This window comes from Urocitellus parryii, chromosome 5, assembly GCF_045843805.1.
Source record: "Urocitellus parryii isolate mUroPar1 chromosome 5, mUroPar1.hap1, whole genome shotgun sequence".
Classification (NCBI taxonomy): Eukaryota; Metazoa; Chordata; class Mammalia; order Rodentia; family Sciuridae; genus Urocitellus; species Urocitellus parryii.
Window position 1 is genome coordinate 205,517,464 of NC_135535.1, and position 18,931 is coordinate 205,536,394.

General features: G+C 41.3%; 1 protein-coding gene across 3 annotated transcripts in view; it reads right to left on the minus strand.

Moving 5' to 3' along the window:
* Window positions 1-18,931, minus strand: part of Dhx32 (DEAH-box helicase 32 (putative)) — a 51,449-nt gene that overhangs the window by 16,346 nt on the left and 16,172 nt on the right. For all 3 annotated transcript variants that reach the window (XM_077799195.1, XM_026384314.2, XM_026384313.2), the window contains 2 exons: window positions 11,267-11,460; window positions 5,267-5,639 (listed from right to left, as the gene is read on the minus strand). In XM_077799195.1, the coding sequence (XP_077655321.1) occupies window positions 5,267-5,639; window positions 11,267-11,460 (567 nt within the window). The remainder of the gene's footprint in view (window positions 1-5,266; window positions 5,640-11,266; window positions 11,461-18,931) is intronic.

An 18,931-nucleotide genomic window follows, 5' to 3' on the forward strand; every position in this document is an offset into this window, starting at 1 on the left:
ATAAAGTATAGAGCAAATAGTGCTACTGAACATTTTGCGTGATTCAGGTGTCTAGAAATATGTTTAAATACATGTCAGATAGAGCATGGGGGAAAATGTAAATTATGGTCGGGCATGGTGGCACATGCCTCAAACCCCAGCAACTCAGAAGCCTGGGGCAGGACGACCACAAATTTGAGGTCGGCCTCAGCAATTTAGCAAGACTCTGTCTCAAAATTTAAAAAAAAAATAAAAAGGGCTAGGAATGTACCTCAGTGGTAGAGCACCCCTGGGCTCAATCCCCAGTACCACAAAAAATAAAAAATGAAAATAAAACTATTTGCCATAAAACTATGTACAAATAATTGACAGAAAATGCTTAAAAGGTAAGGCATTTTAGAGAGTTTTTTTTAAAAATATTTTTTTAGTTATACATGGACACAATATCTTCATTTTGTTTATTTATTTTTATGTGGTGCTGAGGATTGAACCCAGGGTCTCACACGAGCGAGGCGAGTGCTCTACCGCTGGGCCTCAACCCCAGCCCCAAGAGAGTGTTTTTCTATTTTTCAAATCACACCTAAGTTTTTAGAAAGTCATATATAAAAGATGTCACACTGTAATTTTGACTCCTCTTTATGTTTCCAAACTTTTAACCTTTTAAATGGTCTAACAAACTACCAAGTGAAAGAAGCTTCATCGACTTTGTTAGATTCCATTAAGTTGAAAGATGGCTTCCTGTGACCCTTAAAGTTTAGGACTTAACTGTACTCTGTTTTTCTACCTTGTGATGCCTTCCTTTCTATACCTTTTGTAGAATGGCATTGAGTTAACTCAAGGGTTTTGGAGGAAGACAGATCTGCCTGAAAAAAAGGGTCAGGCTTCACAGATCTCTAAGAACGGGGGTAAGCTACTTTTTTTCTTTTCTTGTTCCTTTAGGTACCAGGATTGAATCCAGGGGCTCTTAACCACTGAGCCACATCCCTAGCCCTTTTGATTTTGAGACAGGGGCATGGGAAGTTGCTGAGACTGATTTTGCACTGGTGTTTCTCCTGCCTCAGCCTCATTGGGATTACAGGCATGCACCTCCATGTCTAGCTGATTTTTTTTTTTTAACTGAACAAACAGCATGACTGTTGATCATAAATAAATGAAAACTTGCCAAACGGAATAGTAAGAACAAACAATTTTTCCACTTTTACAATTCTGATCACTTCATTTTATCTCACATATTTTGTGAGGACAGCCTAGAAATTAAAAGGAAAACAACTGAGCCCTGAGCTCCTGGACCGTGCTGGGGCTGGCCTGCCCAGAGACCCACCACTCCTCCCAAATGGCACAGGTTAACACCCTCCGCAGCTAACCTGGGGATGGGGAAGGAGGCTCGATGCCAGGTACGGACTCTAAAATATTTTCTCTTATACTTAGAATACTGTTGAAAGAATAATTTTAATAATTAATTTTTTAATCTGCTTTTAGTTGTCAAACGTTTTAGTTGGGGATAGGTTCAAAAGTTGAATTTTGTTCCAAAGTGGGATGGGGGATAAACCTTTAGTAGGAAAAAGCAGAATGAGATCTAAATATATATTATATAGGGGCTGGGGTTGTGGCTCAGCGGTAGAGTACTCGCCTAGCACACGTGGGGCACTGGGTTTTATCCTCAGCACCACATAAAAATAAAATAAAAGTATTGTGTCCAGTTACAACTAGAAACAAAATATTTCTAAAAAAAACTCTCTGTCTCTCTGTCTCTGTCTCTCTCTCTCTCTCTCTCTCTCTCTCTATATATATATATATATATACACATACTATAAAAGTCAGACTTGCTGGGCATGGTGGTGCACACCTGTAATCCCAGAGGCCTGGTAGGCCCTAAGCAATTTAATAAGACCCTGTCTCAAAATAAAAAATAAAGAGGGCTGGGGATGTGGCTCAGAGGCTAAGTGCCCCTGGGTTCCACCACTGGTACCAAAATAAAAATAAAAACACACACAAAATTTAGAGTCTTCAAGCACAGATGATAGAGAGCTTTGAGGCCATAAGCTTCAGAAATTTAAAAATGCTTAAAACACACCTGGCGCCTAATATCTTTTGTTCAATCATTTCCTTGAATCTTCTTACTCCGTGTGTCCAGAGCCTTTGTATATATAGGACATTACCTGTATAGCTATGCAAAAGGGCAACATCTACTGAAGGACAATTTTCAGTAGATGTCCAGCCTCCAAAACGAGAGGAGACCCTCAACTGCATAGAACCAGAAAATGCCAACCTGCCAACAGCTTCTCTGACAGTTTGTCACTGCAGGGTACTCTGGCTAGACACCACCATAAATCTCATCCTACATTTTCTACTTGTTTCAGTTTTTGTTTTCAGGCTAAACGATAGCTAAGTGATAAGAACAATACCCTGTAAACATTCAGGGCTGTAAGTCTCAGGTGCCAAGACCCTGGGCAGCAGGTGAATTATGGGGATTAATTCACAGCAGATGTGACACTAAGCAAGAACTTTGAGAAAATGTCACATACCTAATGTGAATGCATTACTGACTCAATGAAACCAAAATGTTTCTGCAATTTGAAATGTACTTTTTCAATAAAAAATCACAGCGAGCACTATTCCACTAAACTGCCTGGGTTTGTTCTCATATGCTACTTAAGCACTATGGAAGGTTTTAAAGCTTTATATAAGAACCAAGAAAGCTTCAAATAGCATGGTGAAATAATGATCCACAGCTGGGAACAGGGATTTCCAAGCAAGACAAACCTTTCCAAGACCATCAAAGAGGAATATCTTAACAGTGATGGAATAAGAGGGGTAAAAGAGAAGCCCATAACCACACTGTGCTGCACCTGTTGGGTGGATGGGGAAAGGAAGCCAATGACACCTGTGGACTGTGGGGCTGAATCACCAGGAACAGCCAGCTTCCAGGGAAGGTCTGAGGAGCAAGCAGAACTACGGCAGCTACTGCCTATGGACCAGAGGGTCTCCAGCGTCTTCAGGGATCCTACTCTCAGAGGCCAGAACTACAAAATCCCCCTGCAGCTATCTGTGGGGGACCAACCTTACACGTGACTGGGTTACACTCCCCGGCTGGGTGCTGAGGCGCTCAGTCGCAGAAATGTGGCAAAGCTTTCCCCACCCTTCTTGGGTGCAAGGGTCGGGGTCTCGTGCAGGGGTGTGTTTGCTACAGCCCCATGGGTGAAGCGTAGCTTCACCTGTTCCTTTGTAATATAACCCTTGCCCTGTTTAGGATAGAATCTTCCATGGAAGTGCCTTGTGTGTGTCCCCTCCTCTTACTGTGCCCCTGGGTGTGGCCTACCCAGGTGTCAGTCAACCTGCTGACAGTGGACATCATGAAGATAGACTCAGCCCCCTGAAACCTGACCCCTTGCCTCATTTTGTTCTCCTCAACAAAAGGGGTCAGCCGTGCTCTCACTCTCGCTCTAGACCCTTAAGGTCAGAGGAGCCGTCACAGCGACCCCAAAGAAAAAGGTATTTGTGTCTCTTGTGTGGTTATTTCGTGCAGCCCAGTTAGCCCAGTTCAACTGGAGTGGCCCCTGAGCCTTTTAGACGAGAACAGAAACCCGGCAGCCATCCTGGCATATAATTTTCAAGCTCTTCAGATTGTAAGACCGAGGGTTTCCTGACAGAAATACCCTGGCAGTCTGGCGTCCTGGGGACTCGGTTTCCACAACCTGCCTCAGTGAAGTTCACCTTCTAAAGTCCAGCAGGTCGACAGCCACTGCTGCCGTGAGTTTATAGCTTACGTTACTTACAAGGATCAAATGCTTTAAGACCACCATTCCAATTCTGTTACAAGCTTTTATTTTCCAAAAGTTCATTTTGAAATTTTTGTGTACGTACTTGAAAGACAAGATAACTGTGCATCCCATCAGTCTTAATTACACTTTCTCCTTCTGCAGAAATGCAGGTCTGCTTTTTCACCTGGCAATTCTATATGCTTTAGATTTCTCATGTTGCCATTTTTCCCTTCCTTAGGTTCACTCAGTGACACTGGGGACCTCTGTTTTCATAGATTCTCTGCCTCCTTGGTCATTTTATTATGTTCCCGAGGACTTTTTTGAATATCCTAAATCATGCAAGGCTAGGACATGACAATAGAATAAATCACTCTCATAGGTCGATTACTATTCAAGAGAATATTTATCATCTTGGTACAAAAAATTGATAAATACACTGTAGAACATACACATTTAAGATTCTAAGTGACTTTAAGGAAACAGGTAACATGTAAATTGTAAGAAAACTGTCTCAAGTTCCCAAAGCTAGGAGGACCAGTGTTCCTCCTCCCTGAGAGGCGGGGACTCCTGGGCTCTTCCTGGCAGCACAGCAATGTGCAGGCAGAGGCTCGGACAGAGGAGCAGGTGCTCCTCTCTCCAGCAGGTGACACAGCCTGCAGCGAACAGCTTCCTCCTCGGTTTCTGTTAAATCACCAGAACCACTACCTGTTCGGGTCATGGTCTAAGAACTAGTACTTTTACTAAGTGAACAGATTTGAAGGGAAGAGGACCAGGCAACCAGTCTCTAGAAGAGGTGGGATTCTGGTGATCTGGGGGCTTTTAGATTCTGCCCATGAATCAACGAAGAGTCAGTGTAGCTTCAATAAAAAAATGAAGTAACCCCAATGGCAACTCGCTGTAGAAAAGCAACCAAAAATGGAAAAGAGGCTCAACTGTACATTTCCAAGCAGTCTTTTGAAGAGAAGTTTGCAAGAAATCCAAGTTAAGGTTTTTCCCCCATCTTTAAGTAAAGGAGGCTCATTCTAGGGAGATGGCCTTCCGGGGAGCACAATCCACCATTTCTGACTCGCACCCCACTGTCACAGGAACATTTATGGGAACTTTGTTGCTGCTGAACTCCATCCCAAGAGCTTAGGTTAGATTTGTGATCTCCACAAATGTGCCTGGGCACCAGGGAGCAGTCGAGAGTCCCTGTGTGTCTACTGCACAGACAACAAGGAAGCCAGCAGGCCTGGGCCGGGCAGCCCTGGCCAGGGAGCTGGCCTGGAGATCACTCCCACAGGCACCTCGCAGCCTCGCTTTCTGTTTGCAGAACAGCATGTGACTTCAGCAACACTTCCCTGTTCCCCTCTCAGTGCAGGTTTTATTTACCCTGCCAAGGCTTTGGAAGTGTCAAAGAATGAGGTGTGATGGAGCTCAATGTTTAAACAGTTACCCGGCAGATGGAAACCGTGTGTTAGTTATTAAAAGCTTCCCAAATGAAATTCCTCATTACACACTGCTGGGTCAAAGTAGCACTTACTTACTTGCTCACAGGCCAGAAAGACTACAATGTCGCCCTCCTCACCCGAGTGGTGAATTTCAAAGATAAGGCGTAAAATAGACTGGAAAGAATCCTTTTGAGCCCCACTAAGGTACACAACTTCCACAGGGTGCTTATTTTTCACCTCTATGAGAGGCACATTTCCATAGTAAGAGCTGAGTTTGCTGACCAGGAGAGGGGAGCAGTTAATTATGAGCTTCAGCTCTGGTCTTGCCAGCAAGACATCCTTGAGAAGTCCGAGTAACACGTCGGTGGCAATGCTGCTTTCATGGACATCATCCAGGATGACGACCCCATAGCTACCCAAGAAAGGACTGGACATCATTTCTCTTTGCAGCATGTCGTCAGTACAGTACCTGTAAAGAAGGCACATTGCAGTTAGAATATTCTGAAGAAAGTCATGCAGAGAACTTTCTACAACAAACACGCCTTTCCCTTGTATCCTTTTCTTTAAATCAGTGGCTCTACATCTTCACTGGGACCAGGAAACTGTTGAGGTGGTAGAATCTACAGGCCTCCAACATGGGAAAATAGACATCAAGAAAATTTACACCCAGTTTGTGTGTATATATATATATATTCATGGGTTCTCTAAGGACGATCGCAGGTTGAAGACTTCTGCCTGAATGCTTATTAAAAATAGTAACAAGAACTGTGTTTAACATGGACCCAAAGCTTTATAAATAAAAAAACATTACCACAAAACACCCTCACCAGGTAAGCATTGTCCCTTCCCCTTCGTCAGTGGGAGAATTCTCCGTAACAGCATCCGCTTTCCAGGCTCGCAGCCAGCTCCCACAGGGAGATCTCCATCACTGGCGGTGCACGGTGGAGTGTGTCCCTAATATGTTGCCGTCAATAAGCTTGGGCTCTCACTCCAATACTAAACAAACACAAGTCTCTAAAGATAATCTTCATATGAGAACAGAAATTGGCCAGAATGCCTGGAGACAGCAGGAATCATTAATGATTTTAATGGATTTTTTCAGCAGTTCTTGGGATTTTATTTTTAAAAATAATAAAAAATGACCTATCTGTCACTCAAATATCTTTCTGACATATATTTACCTATGTGTTGCTTAAAGAAAGCAATTTTACACATTTTCTAGCTATTTAAGGTATTTGCTATTGTTTGTCTTTGTACATAATGGTTCTGAGACTGCTACTCTCAGAAAGGACTGATTGCAAGGCTTTTTCTCACTTGCATTTGGAAACTCAGATTTGGGGAGGGTTTTCACCCTTTCTTCCCAGAACTGATAGCACTGGCCCACTGTGCCTTCCTCCGGGGGGTCTGGAAGCTTGCACTGTACTAAGCAGAGGGTGCTTATGTGACCATCCTCCACTCAAACCCCTGGGCACTGAGTCTAGTGAGTTTCCCAGGAGGACACCACTTTGCATATCGTCACAACTCACTGTGCTGTGTGACCCCTGGGAGAGGACTCCTAGAAGCTCATGCTGGTTTCCTCTTAATTTCAGCCTATATCCCATTTTCTGTGCTGGTCTTGCTTTGTATCCTTTCACTAAATATATCTTGATTGCTATACATCTTAGGTGTGAGTAAACTATATTCTGAATCCTCCTGGCAAATCATCATACCTAGTGGGTCTTGGGGACCCTGGCACAGCTCTCAGTTGACCACTTTAAAGGAAGAAAGAGAAGAATAGAAACACAGTTTTAGCTCCTAGTGTATCAGGCAAGCTGCCAGTCCAGGGCAGACAGTTTCTCACTTAACCTTCAGAATAAATCTTCAAGGTAGATTTATTACCATCTCATTTTTATGAATGAGGACCTGAGATTCAGAAAGGCTAAACACCCTGTCACAAAGCCAGGCACAGAGTCAAGATCTCAACCTGAACACCTATCATGTCTGATGCCACTGTTAAATTACAGACTGCCTCCCTGGCCTCTACATCTTGGGGATAAGGTTCCTGCTTTTCTCTGTTGCTCTCTGGGATCAACACATTTCCTCTCGGCCTTCCTTTTCATACGTATTCTCGTGTCTTACCAAACGAGCAGTGACAAACTGCAATCATTCCTTTCCTCAAACTTAAAGAAGAAAGTATCCTTTGACTTCTTCAACACTGCATTTTATTCAAGATACAGATGAACAAATGCAGGCATGCAAAGTTTGGCCTTCAGGTCCCCTCTTGCTAAGGTTAATTAGTAGGATACAATGCCATCTTGTTATTGGTTCATCTTAAAACAAATCATTTTAATCTATGCTACTTCTTTAATGGTAGAAACTGAATCTCTGTTCCTTTTTCAGCAAAACCCATCTCAGCACTGCCGCTGCAGGACACAGAGCTCACCATCAGACAGGAGGCATGTGTGTTACGTAAATACACACAGGTGTAATTAGAAAAAGAGAAGAGGGTGACCTATTTAAAACTCAGCAAGCAAGGCCTGGCTTCCAGATGATCATATCAAACTAAAGGAATCACAAAGGCTCACCCTAAAACTTACTACACAAATCTTCAATTTTTTCTGATATGGATATATTTCAAAGATATATTTCTTACATTTATTATGATAATAAAGTATCATGTATATAGTGCTTTAAAAAGTGCTGTTACTGATAACCATGAAAAACATATAGATACACTGCCAAGGTTTCAGGAAATGCAGTACAAATTTTAAATTCTTAAGACTGCTGGTTGCCATGGTACACCCCTATAATTCTAGGTAGGTAGAGTGCCCCTAGGTTCAATCCCCAACACTGCAACAAACAAATAAACAAACAAACAAAAACTCCCTAAGACTTAAAACTGCTAAGAATATGATAAAATATTTAAAAGTTTTATTAACATTAATATTTTCTAAAATTTTATATGTTGAGTTTGATCTTAATGGAAATTTGAGAATTTTCAGTTTTCAAAACTAAAAAGGTCAGTATTCAAAATCTATGTGTCACTTCTATAAGAAGACTACTTTGGGTATATAATATTCAGGTGTTTTCTTTTTTCAAAAAACGCCAGGAAAAAAAGCTTAAAAAATGAAACTGTTATATATAGCATCAAAAAAACCAAAAACAAAAAAACAAAGTAGAGGACATAAGATGGCTTTTCTGAGGCCCACTATGTGCCTGATGGATTAGTTTTCAGGGAGTTATGAAGAATCCTGCCTCCTCTAATCAACAATCAACCCTAAATCCTTTGCCTTAAGTAGCAATTCAATCTGAGCTTATTCAAAATTATGGCTAGCATACCTCCCCAGGAAAATGAATCTGGCTCCAATTATAAAAATCTAATTAGAAATTTAATTATAATTACAAAATGGCTACCACCTACATACACTATGCGTTGGTCCCATATATGGACTCACCCAGGCCTCACAGTACCCCTCAGAGCAGGTGCATCAGTCATCCGATTTTAGGGATGAGGAAACTGAAGCACAGAGGATAGGTTCATTATATAGCTACGCTGCCTCCTCCAGAGCACAGAGCTCCAGGAGGAAAATAAGGTATTGTTTTTGCCTCCTACTCAAGACTGCACCCCATTCACAGCAACAGCAAGCAGGACGTCTCCTGACTCTGCTTGGGGGAGGTCAGGGTGAAGAGAAAGCCCCAGGTCCCAGCAGCAGAGCTGTAATATGAAAATACAAAAACATGAGCGGCCAGCAGCCAGCAAGAGCCCCAGCAGACCTGCAGCGGCTAAAGCAGGCTGTCATCAGAGTGCCTTGCACTGCAGCCCCACTCACCCAAAGCTCTTGTCCCTATTAAGAAAGGGACACTTTAATGTAAATTGTGGACCTTCCTTTGGCTGTCAGAATTGAATGCTTGGGTTTTGCACCCTGAATAACCTCACAAAAGCAAGTCCAATATGCGATAGATGTTTAAATGGTAGGAATGTCTTGACCTACTCTCAAATATGATTAGATTTCCAGTTATTCATCTTTGTAGCTTTCTTTTTTAAAAAATATTTATTTTTTAGTTGGACACAATAGTTTTATTTTGTTTATTTTTATGTGGTGCTGAGGATCGAACCCAGGGCCTCGAAAGTGCTAGGCAAGCACTCTACTACTGAGCCACAACCCCAGCCCCTCATCTTTGTAGCTTTCTAAAAAAATAAACACACACACACACATACACACCTGATTTCATATTAAGATAAAACCATTATTCTATTTTAAAAATGACTATGTCCCAGGGTTTGCTGATCAAAGAATTTTCAAAGTCTAAATGGCATTAAAGATATAAAAACACAAGCACTTACTTCAGCACCTTTAGAACAATCATTTAATTAAAATCATGATGGTGGCACACGCCTGTAACCTCAGTGGCTCAGGGAGGCTGAGGTAGGAGGATCACGAGTTCAAAGCCAGCCTCAGCAAGAGCGAGGCACTAAGCAACTTAGGGAGGCCCTGTCTCTAAATAAAATACAAAATAGGGCTGGGGGCATGGCTCAGTGGTCAAGTGCCCCTGAGTTCAAACCCCAGTACAAAAAGAAAAAAAAAGGCTACTTTAACCTGTAAAAGCTGAAGAATGACAGCTACCCCCAGGGCTCCTCCCTCTTTCAGCATTGTATGTCGTGCCTGTCCAGCTGTGCAACTAGTCTGTGAGCTCCCAAGAGGCAGAGAAGGTTTCCATTTCTTGTCAGTCATGCACCATTTACATAACAGGAACTTTATAAATATTATTAGAAGTACTAACTTGATGACTTGGGCCAGCAGAGCTATATCACTAAGGTAATGTGTCCTCAAGAAGTTCAAGTCACAGTGCTTTTGGTGTGAAGATTCCCCATAGCCTGACCCTAGCCTGAAGATAGAGTCTTCTGTTTCTGACGACAGCCATTTGCAGGAAAGCAGCTTAGTACAAATGGAACAAGTCACATAGGCTTTTTTAATGGACACGGAGCCACATTCAAGTCTGCAGCAGTAGCTGGGCCAGAACAGTTCTATTTCCTTCCACTAGCAAATTTGTTAGCATCCTCTGTGGGACAAGCACATTGAACGCTGGGGATATGAGTGTGCAGAAAGCCATCTTTGTCCTGTTCTTCTGAAGCATAGCTGCCTAAACGGCATGCCATGACACGCTGGCATGCCACATAAGTGGGTTATGGATGTGCAGATACACCAATACTGATCCCAGTATATGCAGATCCCCTCAGTTCCTGGAGAGGCAGGCAGCACCCAGGCAGCTAGAGCCTACAGGTGGTCACCTCTGGCTGTAAGAAGCACCCACCATTTCCTTGAGGTGCTGGACAGATACTATCACTGTCTATGAGGGCTATGATATAAGACTGCTCAAGAAGCACTGGTCCAGGGCAGTAACTTCTCTAATTTTCCTACTTCCTATTTCCTTTCCCTTTTCTCTTTTCTTCTTTGTATCAAGCTCTCGGAAGCCTTTACTTAAAAGAAATCTCAAACGGAAGCTAAACACAAAGAAGAGGTACCACGACTTACAGTAGCACAGAGAAGGCTCCTGGGATGCCTTAAGACACTGAAAAAGAAAGCTGCAGAACACAGATGGAAAGGGTGTGGTGGAGGCTGATGCACAGGAGCCCACAGGGTTTCAAATTCCTATCAGCAGAGGGTCAGGAAGCCTCCTGGTGTGGGCGACTCTCCCACTGAGTCTTGAGTGACTGGGAGGAAATAGCCATGCCCACAAGAGGCCTGGATTCTCTGCATAGGGAAGCACAGGTTAAACGCACAGACGCGTAGAGGCCCCCACAGCTGGCACACAGGCGATGATGTGGGCGCATGAGCAGGCAGAGCTCTACAAGTATGAGCTTGAAGGTCTTTGGGCACCAACCTAACAAGCTGCAACTTTTTCCTGAGGATTATGGGGAGCCGTGGAAGAAGTTTTGGCACAGAATCTCTGATGGTGCCAAGGTGGGGACATAGCTGGTGCGGTCAGGCTGGACACTGAGACACAGTTATTATTACCCCAAATGCTCAACCCACAGAAGTAAGAATAATGCTCTTCCAGGATCACAGAGCCCAGGCCAAGAGTCATCAGGGAGCCGATGAAGCCTCCAGAACTAACCTCAGGATCGTTTCACTGGTACAGCAGTTTTCAAAAGGGATCACGTAGCCAACTTCATGCCCGATGTTCACATCCATCTCATCCGCTACCCTCAGGGCGAGCTGGACTGCAGTCTGCTTACGGACCTGAGTGCACACCACGCCCCCATGCTGGTAGTGAACGGAAAGGCAATATTCAGCACACCACTGAGGAACCTTAACAGGGAAAAATGACACAGGGTCAGCTCCCACTATGACAAACACGACAACCACAGCAGGGACAGCTCTGTTGTAGTAGGGTCCGACTTCTAAGGGACTTTTTCTTTCACCAGTCACCAAAGGACTGTACTGAATCTTCTCAAATGGAACTCTGATCAAGCCGTTATTATGTATGCACTGCCATGAATTAAGAATACACCAGAGTTAGTAGGGAAATTGAAACTATTTAAGTTTGACTCTCAAAGAAAGATAAAAATAAAGAGAAAAATAAAAAAATTCTTAACCTAAGCTATTTCTGAAAGGCTAATCTATTTACAGATTATTATTTTCTTCTGGTGATAAGAAAGCCTCATCAAAAATATAGCTTCTGGCATCTGCTATTATGATTTAAGAATGTAAATATTAAATAGCATTTAAATGAAAATGAGCAACTCAAAGCATTTACTTTTAAATTTAAATGATCATAATAAATAACTAAGTAAACTGGGTGACCAACCATTCTTCTGGTATGAAGACTAAAATATTCTGGTAATTTGTTATCTAAATACAAATGATTTCCCACATAGATCTGGAAAGCAAAGCTGCTTAGAAAATACTTTTACCTAAAATGTGTTGTATTGGGGCTGGGGATATAGCTCAGTTGGTAGAGTGCTTGCCCTCCATGCACAAGGCCCTGGGTCCAATCCCCAGCACCACAGGAAGGAAAAAAAAAAATCTGCTACTAAAATATGAATCAAATGCTTTTTATCAAGTTAATTTGTGTAAGAATTGTTTTAGCAGAAAAGTACTGAATTTATTTGTAAGCTACAATCTTAAGATACTGTCAATAAATTATGCCTTAAATGCATTAAAAAAATCATTCCAAGAGTATTTTTAAATAGATCTAAAGCATCTGAAAGTTGCAGAATTTTTAATGATCTGAGGTCTCCTATTTACTAGTCTTATTGTGGAATTCTTAGATTTTAATCCTCACTGTAATTTGAGATATTAGTAATTTCGAGATGAGTGTGGCAGGCCCTCACTTGTATTGAGAAGAATGCACTCCCTCCATCTGAAGACAGGGGGCAGCCTTGTCAACGGGTTGAAATTACCAGTAATTATCTACTCAGTGTCTATTTTGTTCTACGAAAGAAGCAGGTTTAAGATGTGTGCTCAGGAAATCTGGAATCACGGCAGAGCCAGGAAATCACAAAGCACCTACGGGGCCAAAGCCAGCATAGGCCTGGCTTGTCACTGACCTGACCCACATCAGCCACAAGTCTCCCAAGCTTCAGCTCCCTTGTCTGTGGGGGAATGTGTTGAATGGATGAGAGCTGTCCTTCAGGCCTGCACTCCATGGGCTTCATCATTCCCAGGCATTAGATCCCCGTGCATTTCCTAACCATGGCAGAGCTGCCACCCCCCAATTCCCCAACTAGACTCTGAACTCTGAGAGCAGAGATCTGTCTGTCTTGGTCATCAAACTATCCTAGTGCTCAATAAATGTATGATAAATGAACAAATTACTTACTTATACTTTCCAGAAATATTTTAAAATTTGATGATTCTACAGTCTAGAATTGTTTCACAATCACCAATCTGAGAATTCACATAACATTTTGTTTCCCTCGTTCCTTAACAAATATAAATATATATAAATAGGACAAATATAAATATACATATATTTATATATAATATATATGATTATATATTTGTTTCAGTCATATAGAATTATAAAATATGTATTTTTATAACATTTCATATTATAAAATATAGTCATATAAAATAAAATCATAATATATTTATAATATTATATATATGTGTGTGTGTATATATATATATATATATATATATATATATATATATATATCCTAGTCAAATCCTTAGTTTTTAAAGTGACTTCTTTCATGTAAGGGTCCATAATCCAGGGTCCCTAGTGCAGACCTCAGATAGCACTCATGTGAAAAACTGCATTAAAATCACTTTTTGAACTTTGTCTTCCCACTAGACTGGAAGATCCTTAAACTGTACATGTATGTTTTATATTCGTCCTCAATATTTAATAGAGGACCTGACACATGGAAAATAAATATTTGGATGGATGAATGGAGGATGGATCATAATTGAAAAGAAGGCAGAGAAAGGCTGGGCTCAGGACTAAGCACGAGAGACTAAGACCTAGGAGAAATAGGCAGTAGCCATTTACTAATTATGCATAGGAAGAAAAAATAAATATTCCATGGTTTCTAATATAAAACCCCAGAATAATGGTATAAATTAGCAACAACTGTTAATTAGAAAGTAAAATAAATGAGTGAAGCAAGATAATAATACTAAGTTCTATTGAGAGGAATGCAGAGTTAGGAAGGAAAAGAGATGGCCTTTGGGACTGTCAGGAAGATGGTCAGTATGACAGTCCCTGACTAAGTGACAATGAGAGACATTAGGTGGAGCTGTCCTGAGGTCAACTGAGAAGCAGGCCTGAGAGAGAGGTCGGAGCTAGACACAAAGGCATGGCAATCCTAGAATTTCAGAGCTAAAAGGAATCTCTGGAAGCCATGTAGGCCAATCCCCTCATTTGATTTACTTGAGAAAATAAAATGGGAACAGTCCTTCCATATGTCAGATAATATCTAGGGCAAGGCTGAACACACACGTTTAGTGGCCAAGTTCCTAGCTGTATAGAAATTACAACCAATTTCTGAGCACACACTCCACTAGGGTTCTGACTACATAAGATGCGTCTCCGCTTTGGGCAACAACTGTTTGTGAGTAGGAACAGTAAGAGATGATTTGCAAACTGAAGGGTCATTCCTGAATATAAAGGAATGAGACATAGAGCTAGCTGTCCTCTCTGTATTAGAATTCCTGCATGTTGTCATGCCTTGGAATCCCTCTAGGAAAGCAAAGGTGCATTCTGAAGTTTGATTCCTCAGCAAATTCCAAATATTGGCTTAAAAAGTTATGATGCAGCAAATGCTGGAAATTTGGATATTTTCTACTTTTGAGGAACACTGAGGCTATAGCTCTTTAAGGAACCCTGGAATTCTGTGCCATAATTAACAGGAAGCCTACTGCTGGTGTCTGTGCTCCTTGTCCTGTCTGCGATTCTCCTCTGAGTAACCACAGTGCAGCTTTTCCACTGTCCCTCAGAACACCTTCCTCTTCTCACTACTGAATTACCTACCAGATAGAGGTCTCGAAGACATTCCCCATCAGGAAGTGTTCCTCTGGACAGGTTAGTCACCAAGTTGACTTTATGGGAACTAGGAAGTACAGCTAACTGTGTCTTTCCAAAAATCATTTGGCTTTAGCTATCTTCAGAGAAACACTGAATCCTGGGCCATTTTGTGACTTAAATGGCACTGAGCATTTAGCAAAAGTTATGCAATATAGTGATAAAAATAGGAAATTGCTCCTTTAACATATGCAAAAAATAATTTATCTACAAAGCAACTTGCTGGCAACTTTGGCAATAAACAACTCCCAAGTTTATATGTTGGGCCTAGAAACTCTCCCCAACTAGAAATCAATACTTTAAATTTTTCTTTCTAAGCTTGCCTACTAATTTCTCAATTCATTTTATAGATGTAATTTCCTGTACTGTACGATATGCCAAATATGTTCAAGTCAGAGCAGTGAGGTGTGCCTTATGCTATGCCCCAAAGCCTATGTCCCAACCCTGAAGCCTGCAAGGCAGGCAATCAGTGTTAAGCAGAGACCAAAATGTGCATCCCAGCCTTGCACCTCCTACCTGGAGGAAAATGGCTAGGACTTAAGCTGATCTGCTGCTGTGAGAATAGGAAACAGGAGACCCCTGGGTGACTAAAACCCAATCCATGGATAGCCTTCATCATCTTCAGTTACTGCAACTTGTACCAATTCGGAAAGTGAAGCAAAGGTGCTCCATTCCTGACTTTGAGCAGCATGCACAGAGGATGGGTTACTGGATCCTGGGGGAGATAGAATCCAAGATCCTTGGGTTGGCTGCAGATTTCCTGTAAGAATCTGCAGCCAGCTCCAGAGGGGAACTAGAGTATATCAGCAAGCAGCAAGCAGCAAGCATGGTCTTATCACTGACGTGTGCAGGAGGATATCCATGTGAGCTGTAATGGTATAGAACCTTCTGCCTGTCCATCCATCCGCAGCTAGAGATTGCTTTACCACATCTTATGGCAAAATGGTTAAGTAAGAATAAAGAAAGTGAGAGAAAAGACCTGTCTCTGTGAGACAGGATACGACTACTGTTCTTTTCAACACATCCTAGTCCCAAAGGGCCCAAGCCTTATTTTTAAATCACTAGTCTGTCCATGAGGCCAGACTCCTTTTCTGCTTTCTTTTCTTGGTGTCACTAGGTCCCCCAGTTCTGTGGCAAAGTGCCAAGGTCCCAACCACTCACTCATATTTCAGTACCAGAATCACAGAATTCACAAGGTAAATGAGACTCTGAGCACCACCAACTCCCCAAAGGTGTGACTCCCTTCAATAGGGTCTTTGCAGAGTTCCTGTGCCTAAGGTGGCTCGTCCTGCCCAACAGAACTCTTTACAAAGTGGTGGGGCCCTTCTGAATCAAAGGTCACACACCCCTGGGTATCCTAATTCACACACATCTTGATTTTGGGTGAATACAGGTACAATCTACCAGCAGAAAATGACGGGAAAGTTCGCCCAGTCAGTAGGATGGAGATGTTCTATGCCACCCAGCTTCTGAAGTTAGATCTTTTATTTTTTAATTTATTTCTGCATTATAATTCTTAATATACCATTATACCATGATTTATCATATCTCTGATTATATATAGGGTATGTTGAAGTTAGATCTTAGACATTTCATGCTTATTCACTTCAATGACCCATCCATTTGTGGGGAATTTCAGGACAAGTCAGAGAAGAAGCAAGCAAAATAGATAGTTCTAAAAATGTTTCACTTTCTTTCAGGCTCTTTCACAAGCCTGCCCCAAAAAACGTAATAGGGAAAGGCTCTACAAACAGATGGGACACTGTCCTCTTTTCCCCTAGGGCAGTCATAAAATAGCCTCCATAACATCTGCACCAAACAGTGATGGAATTTTTAGGACCTTTGGAAGACTTGGCTCTGGAGACAGGCTTTTCTTTGAAAGGTTTTAAAACTGCGAGGAATAAGGAAATAGTCTTAGAACCTCTAAAAATAAATAAGTTACCAATCTATTTCCAGAATTAAGAAAACAACCAATGAACAGACCCATTTCTCATCATTTGAGTACAATTTTTATTTCTCTGAACCTGAAGATACACGCTGCCCTCCCACTGAAGAGAAACAGGCGTGATTTATTTAAGTTATTAGGAAGTTAAAAATATCAGGAGTATTAATGCATTCCAAAATACATAACAATTTCTTCTCTTAAAGATCACAAATTCTGACGGAAAACTCAAATAGTATATGGGAAATTAAAAAAAAAACTGTAGATGTGGGTTAACAGTTCTGAAGCTCTGAATATTCTAAGACTAAACAAGTAATAAAAATATTGTAAATAATGAGAGCCACGTTTCTCATGGAGAAAGGAGTTACAAAAGATATGGAAATTGACAGGGCTATGATGGGCCCTGTGGTGCTGAACTGGTATGGGAGGCCCCACTAGGAACTCATACTGAGATAGACAGACAGACAGACATGAGAGAGACTTTTTCTTTGCTTTATCCATCAACAGGGCTTTGAAGAAATGACAAACCAATGGCAATGGGCACAGCTAGGGCCAGGTCCTGGTTTCTAAATGCAGCTTGCTGCTAAAAGGAACCAGTCTTCTTGAGAAGAAGGGCTGCTGCCTAGACTGGCACAGGGCATATCCTGGATGAGCCTGGCACATCTCACTGGGCCAGAAAGCAAAGAAGTATTCGAGACGGATGCAGATAAGTCAAGGACACAGAAGTGACTTTGATGTTCCCACTGGGCATATCAGGGACAATTTGAGTAACAAAAATAAATTGGGAGGGCCCACTATAGCCCTCCCAATTTCCATATTTTTTGTAACTCCCTTATCCATGAGAAATGTAGCTCTCATTGTTTACAATATTTTTATTACTTGTTTAGTCTTAGAATACTCAGAGTTTGAGAACTGTTAACCTGCATCTACAGTTTTTTTAAATTTCCCATATACTATTTGAGTTTTCTGTCAGAATTTGTGATCTTTAAGAGAAGAAATTGTTATGTATTTTGGAATGCCTTGTAATGAACTATAATCAATAGAATAAAAAATATAAGAGTCTGCACTGACATAAATAACCAAATAAATGACAAAAAGAGAAAGCTAATAAATTCTAAATAATAAATGTAGAAGGGATGTTGAAATGAGAAAAATCATCATCTGGCTCCCACCAGAGCAGTCCTGGAGAGGTCAGCCTCGGCAAGCACACTAGACCTGGAGGTGAACGCCAAGAAGCGCATGTCACAGCGGCCTCCAAGTGCAGACCTACTGAGTAAGGAGGGGGACAGTAGCGCCACAGTAAAACCAGGCAGGCACCACCTCACCAATGATCAGATGTAACCCCCCAGCTGGGAAGAAGCCACATGTTAGGCCTCTGATAGGATGCTCTGAGAGGGGTCACGGGGCACTTCTGTGGTCTTCCTGCCACAAAGGCAGAACCTGAATTCAACCCTGGGGATATACCAGATCATTCAAACAGGGGAAGTTCCACAGAAGATCTCTCTCCACAAAAGTCAAGGTCATGAAGGACAAGGAGATGCTGAGATGTTGTTACAGACTCAAGGAAAAAAATTAAATAATATGGAAATTACAACACAATTTTGGATTGGATTTTTGAACTAGAAAATAATTTTTTAAAATAAATTTATAATTTTCCTCCATGGGTAGAAAATTGATTAAATGTGAATGACTAGAAATTAGATAATAATGAGAGGTCAGCAGTACACTCCCTGTTTGAGTAATTACATTGTGATTTTAGTACTGTTTTTTAGTATTTGCTGAAGTATTTGGAGGCACAGGGCACTGTGTGATCAACCAGTTCTTCAAACTTTCAGCATAAAAATGTGTGTGTGTGTGTGTGTGTGTGTGTGTGTGTATGTGTGTGTAACAGGGCAGGGGGAGGGAGAGAATAATAAATCAAATATAGTAAAATATTATTCTTGGGGAATCTGAGTGAACAAAATATGAAAAATCTCTGTACTATTGGGAATTTATTTTTTATAAGTCTTAATTAACTGCAACATAAAATTTAAAAAATTTTAAACTTGCCATTTGTTCATAATAACCAGGAAAATTATACTCATTTAGTTCTACTGAAGACTTGAAAATGAACCCTTAGCTTCTTGTGGTGAACTGAAATCAACCATTATAACAATAATTTATCATGAACATAATATAATAGACTCTTGATATTGGCAGTTATAAACCAGATTAAAAACACCTATTATCCCACCTCCTCTCCTAATTACATTTAAAAACAAGTAGGTGCCAGTGGTCACAAACAACTTGGAAGTGATTCCGTAGAGTGG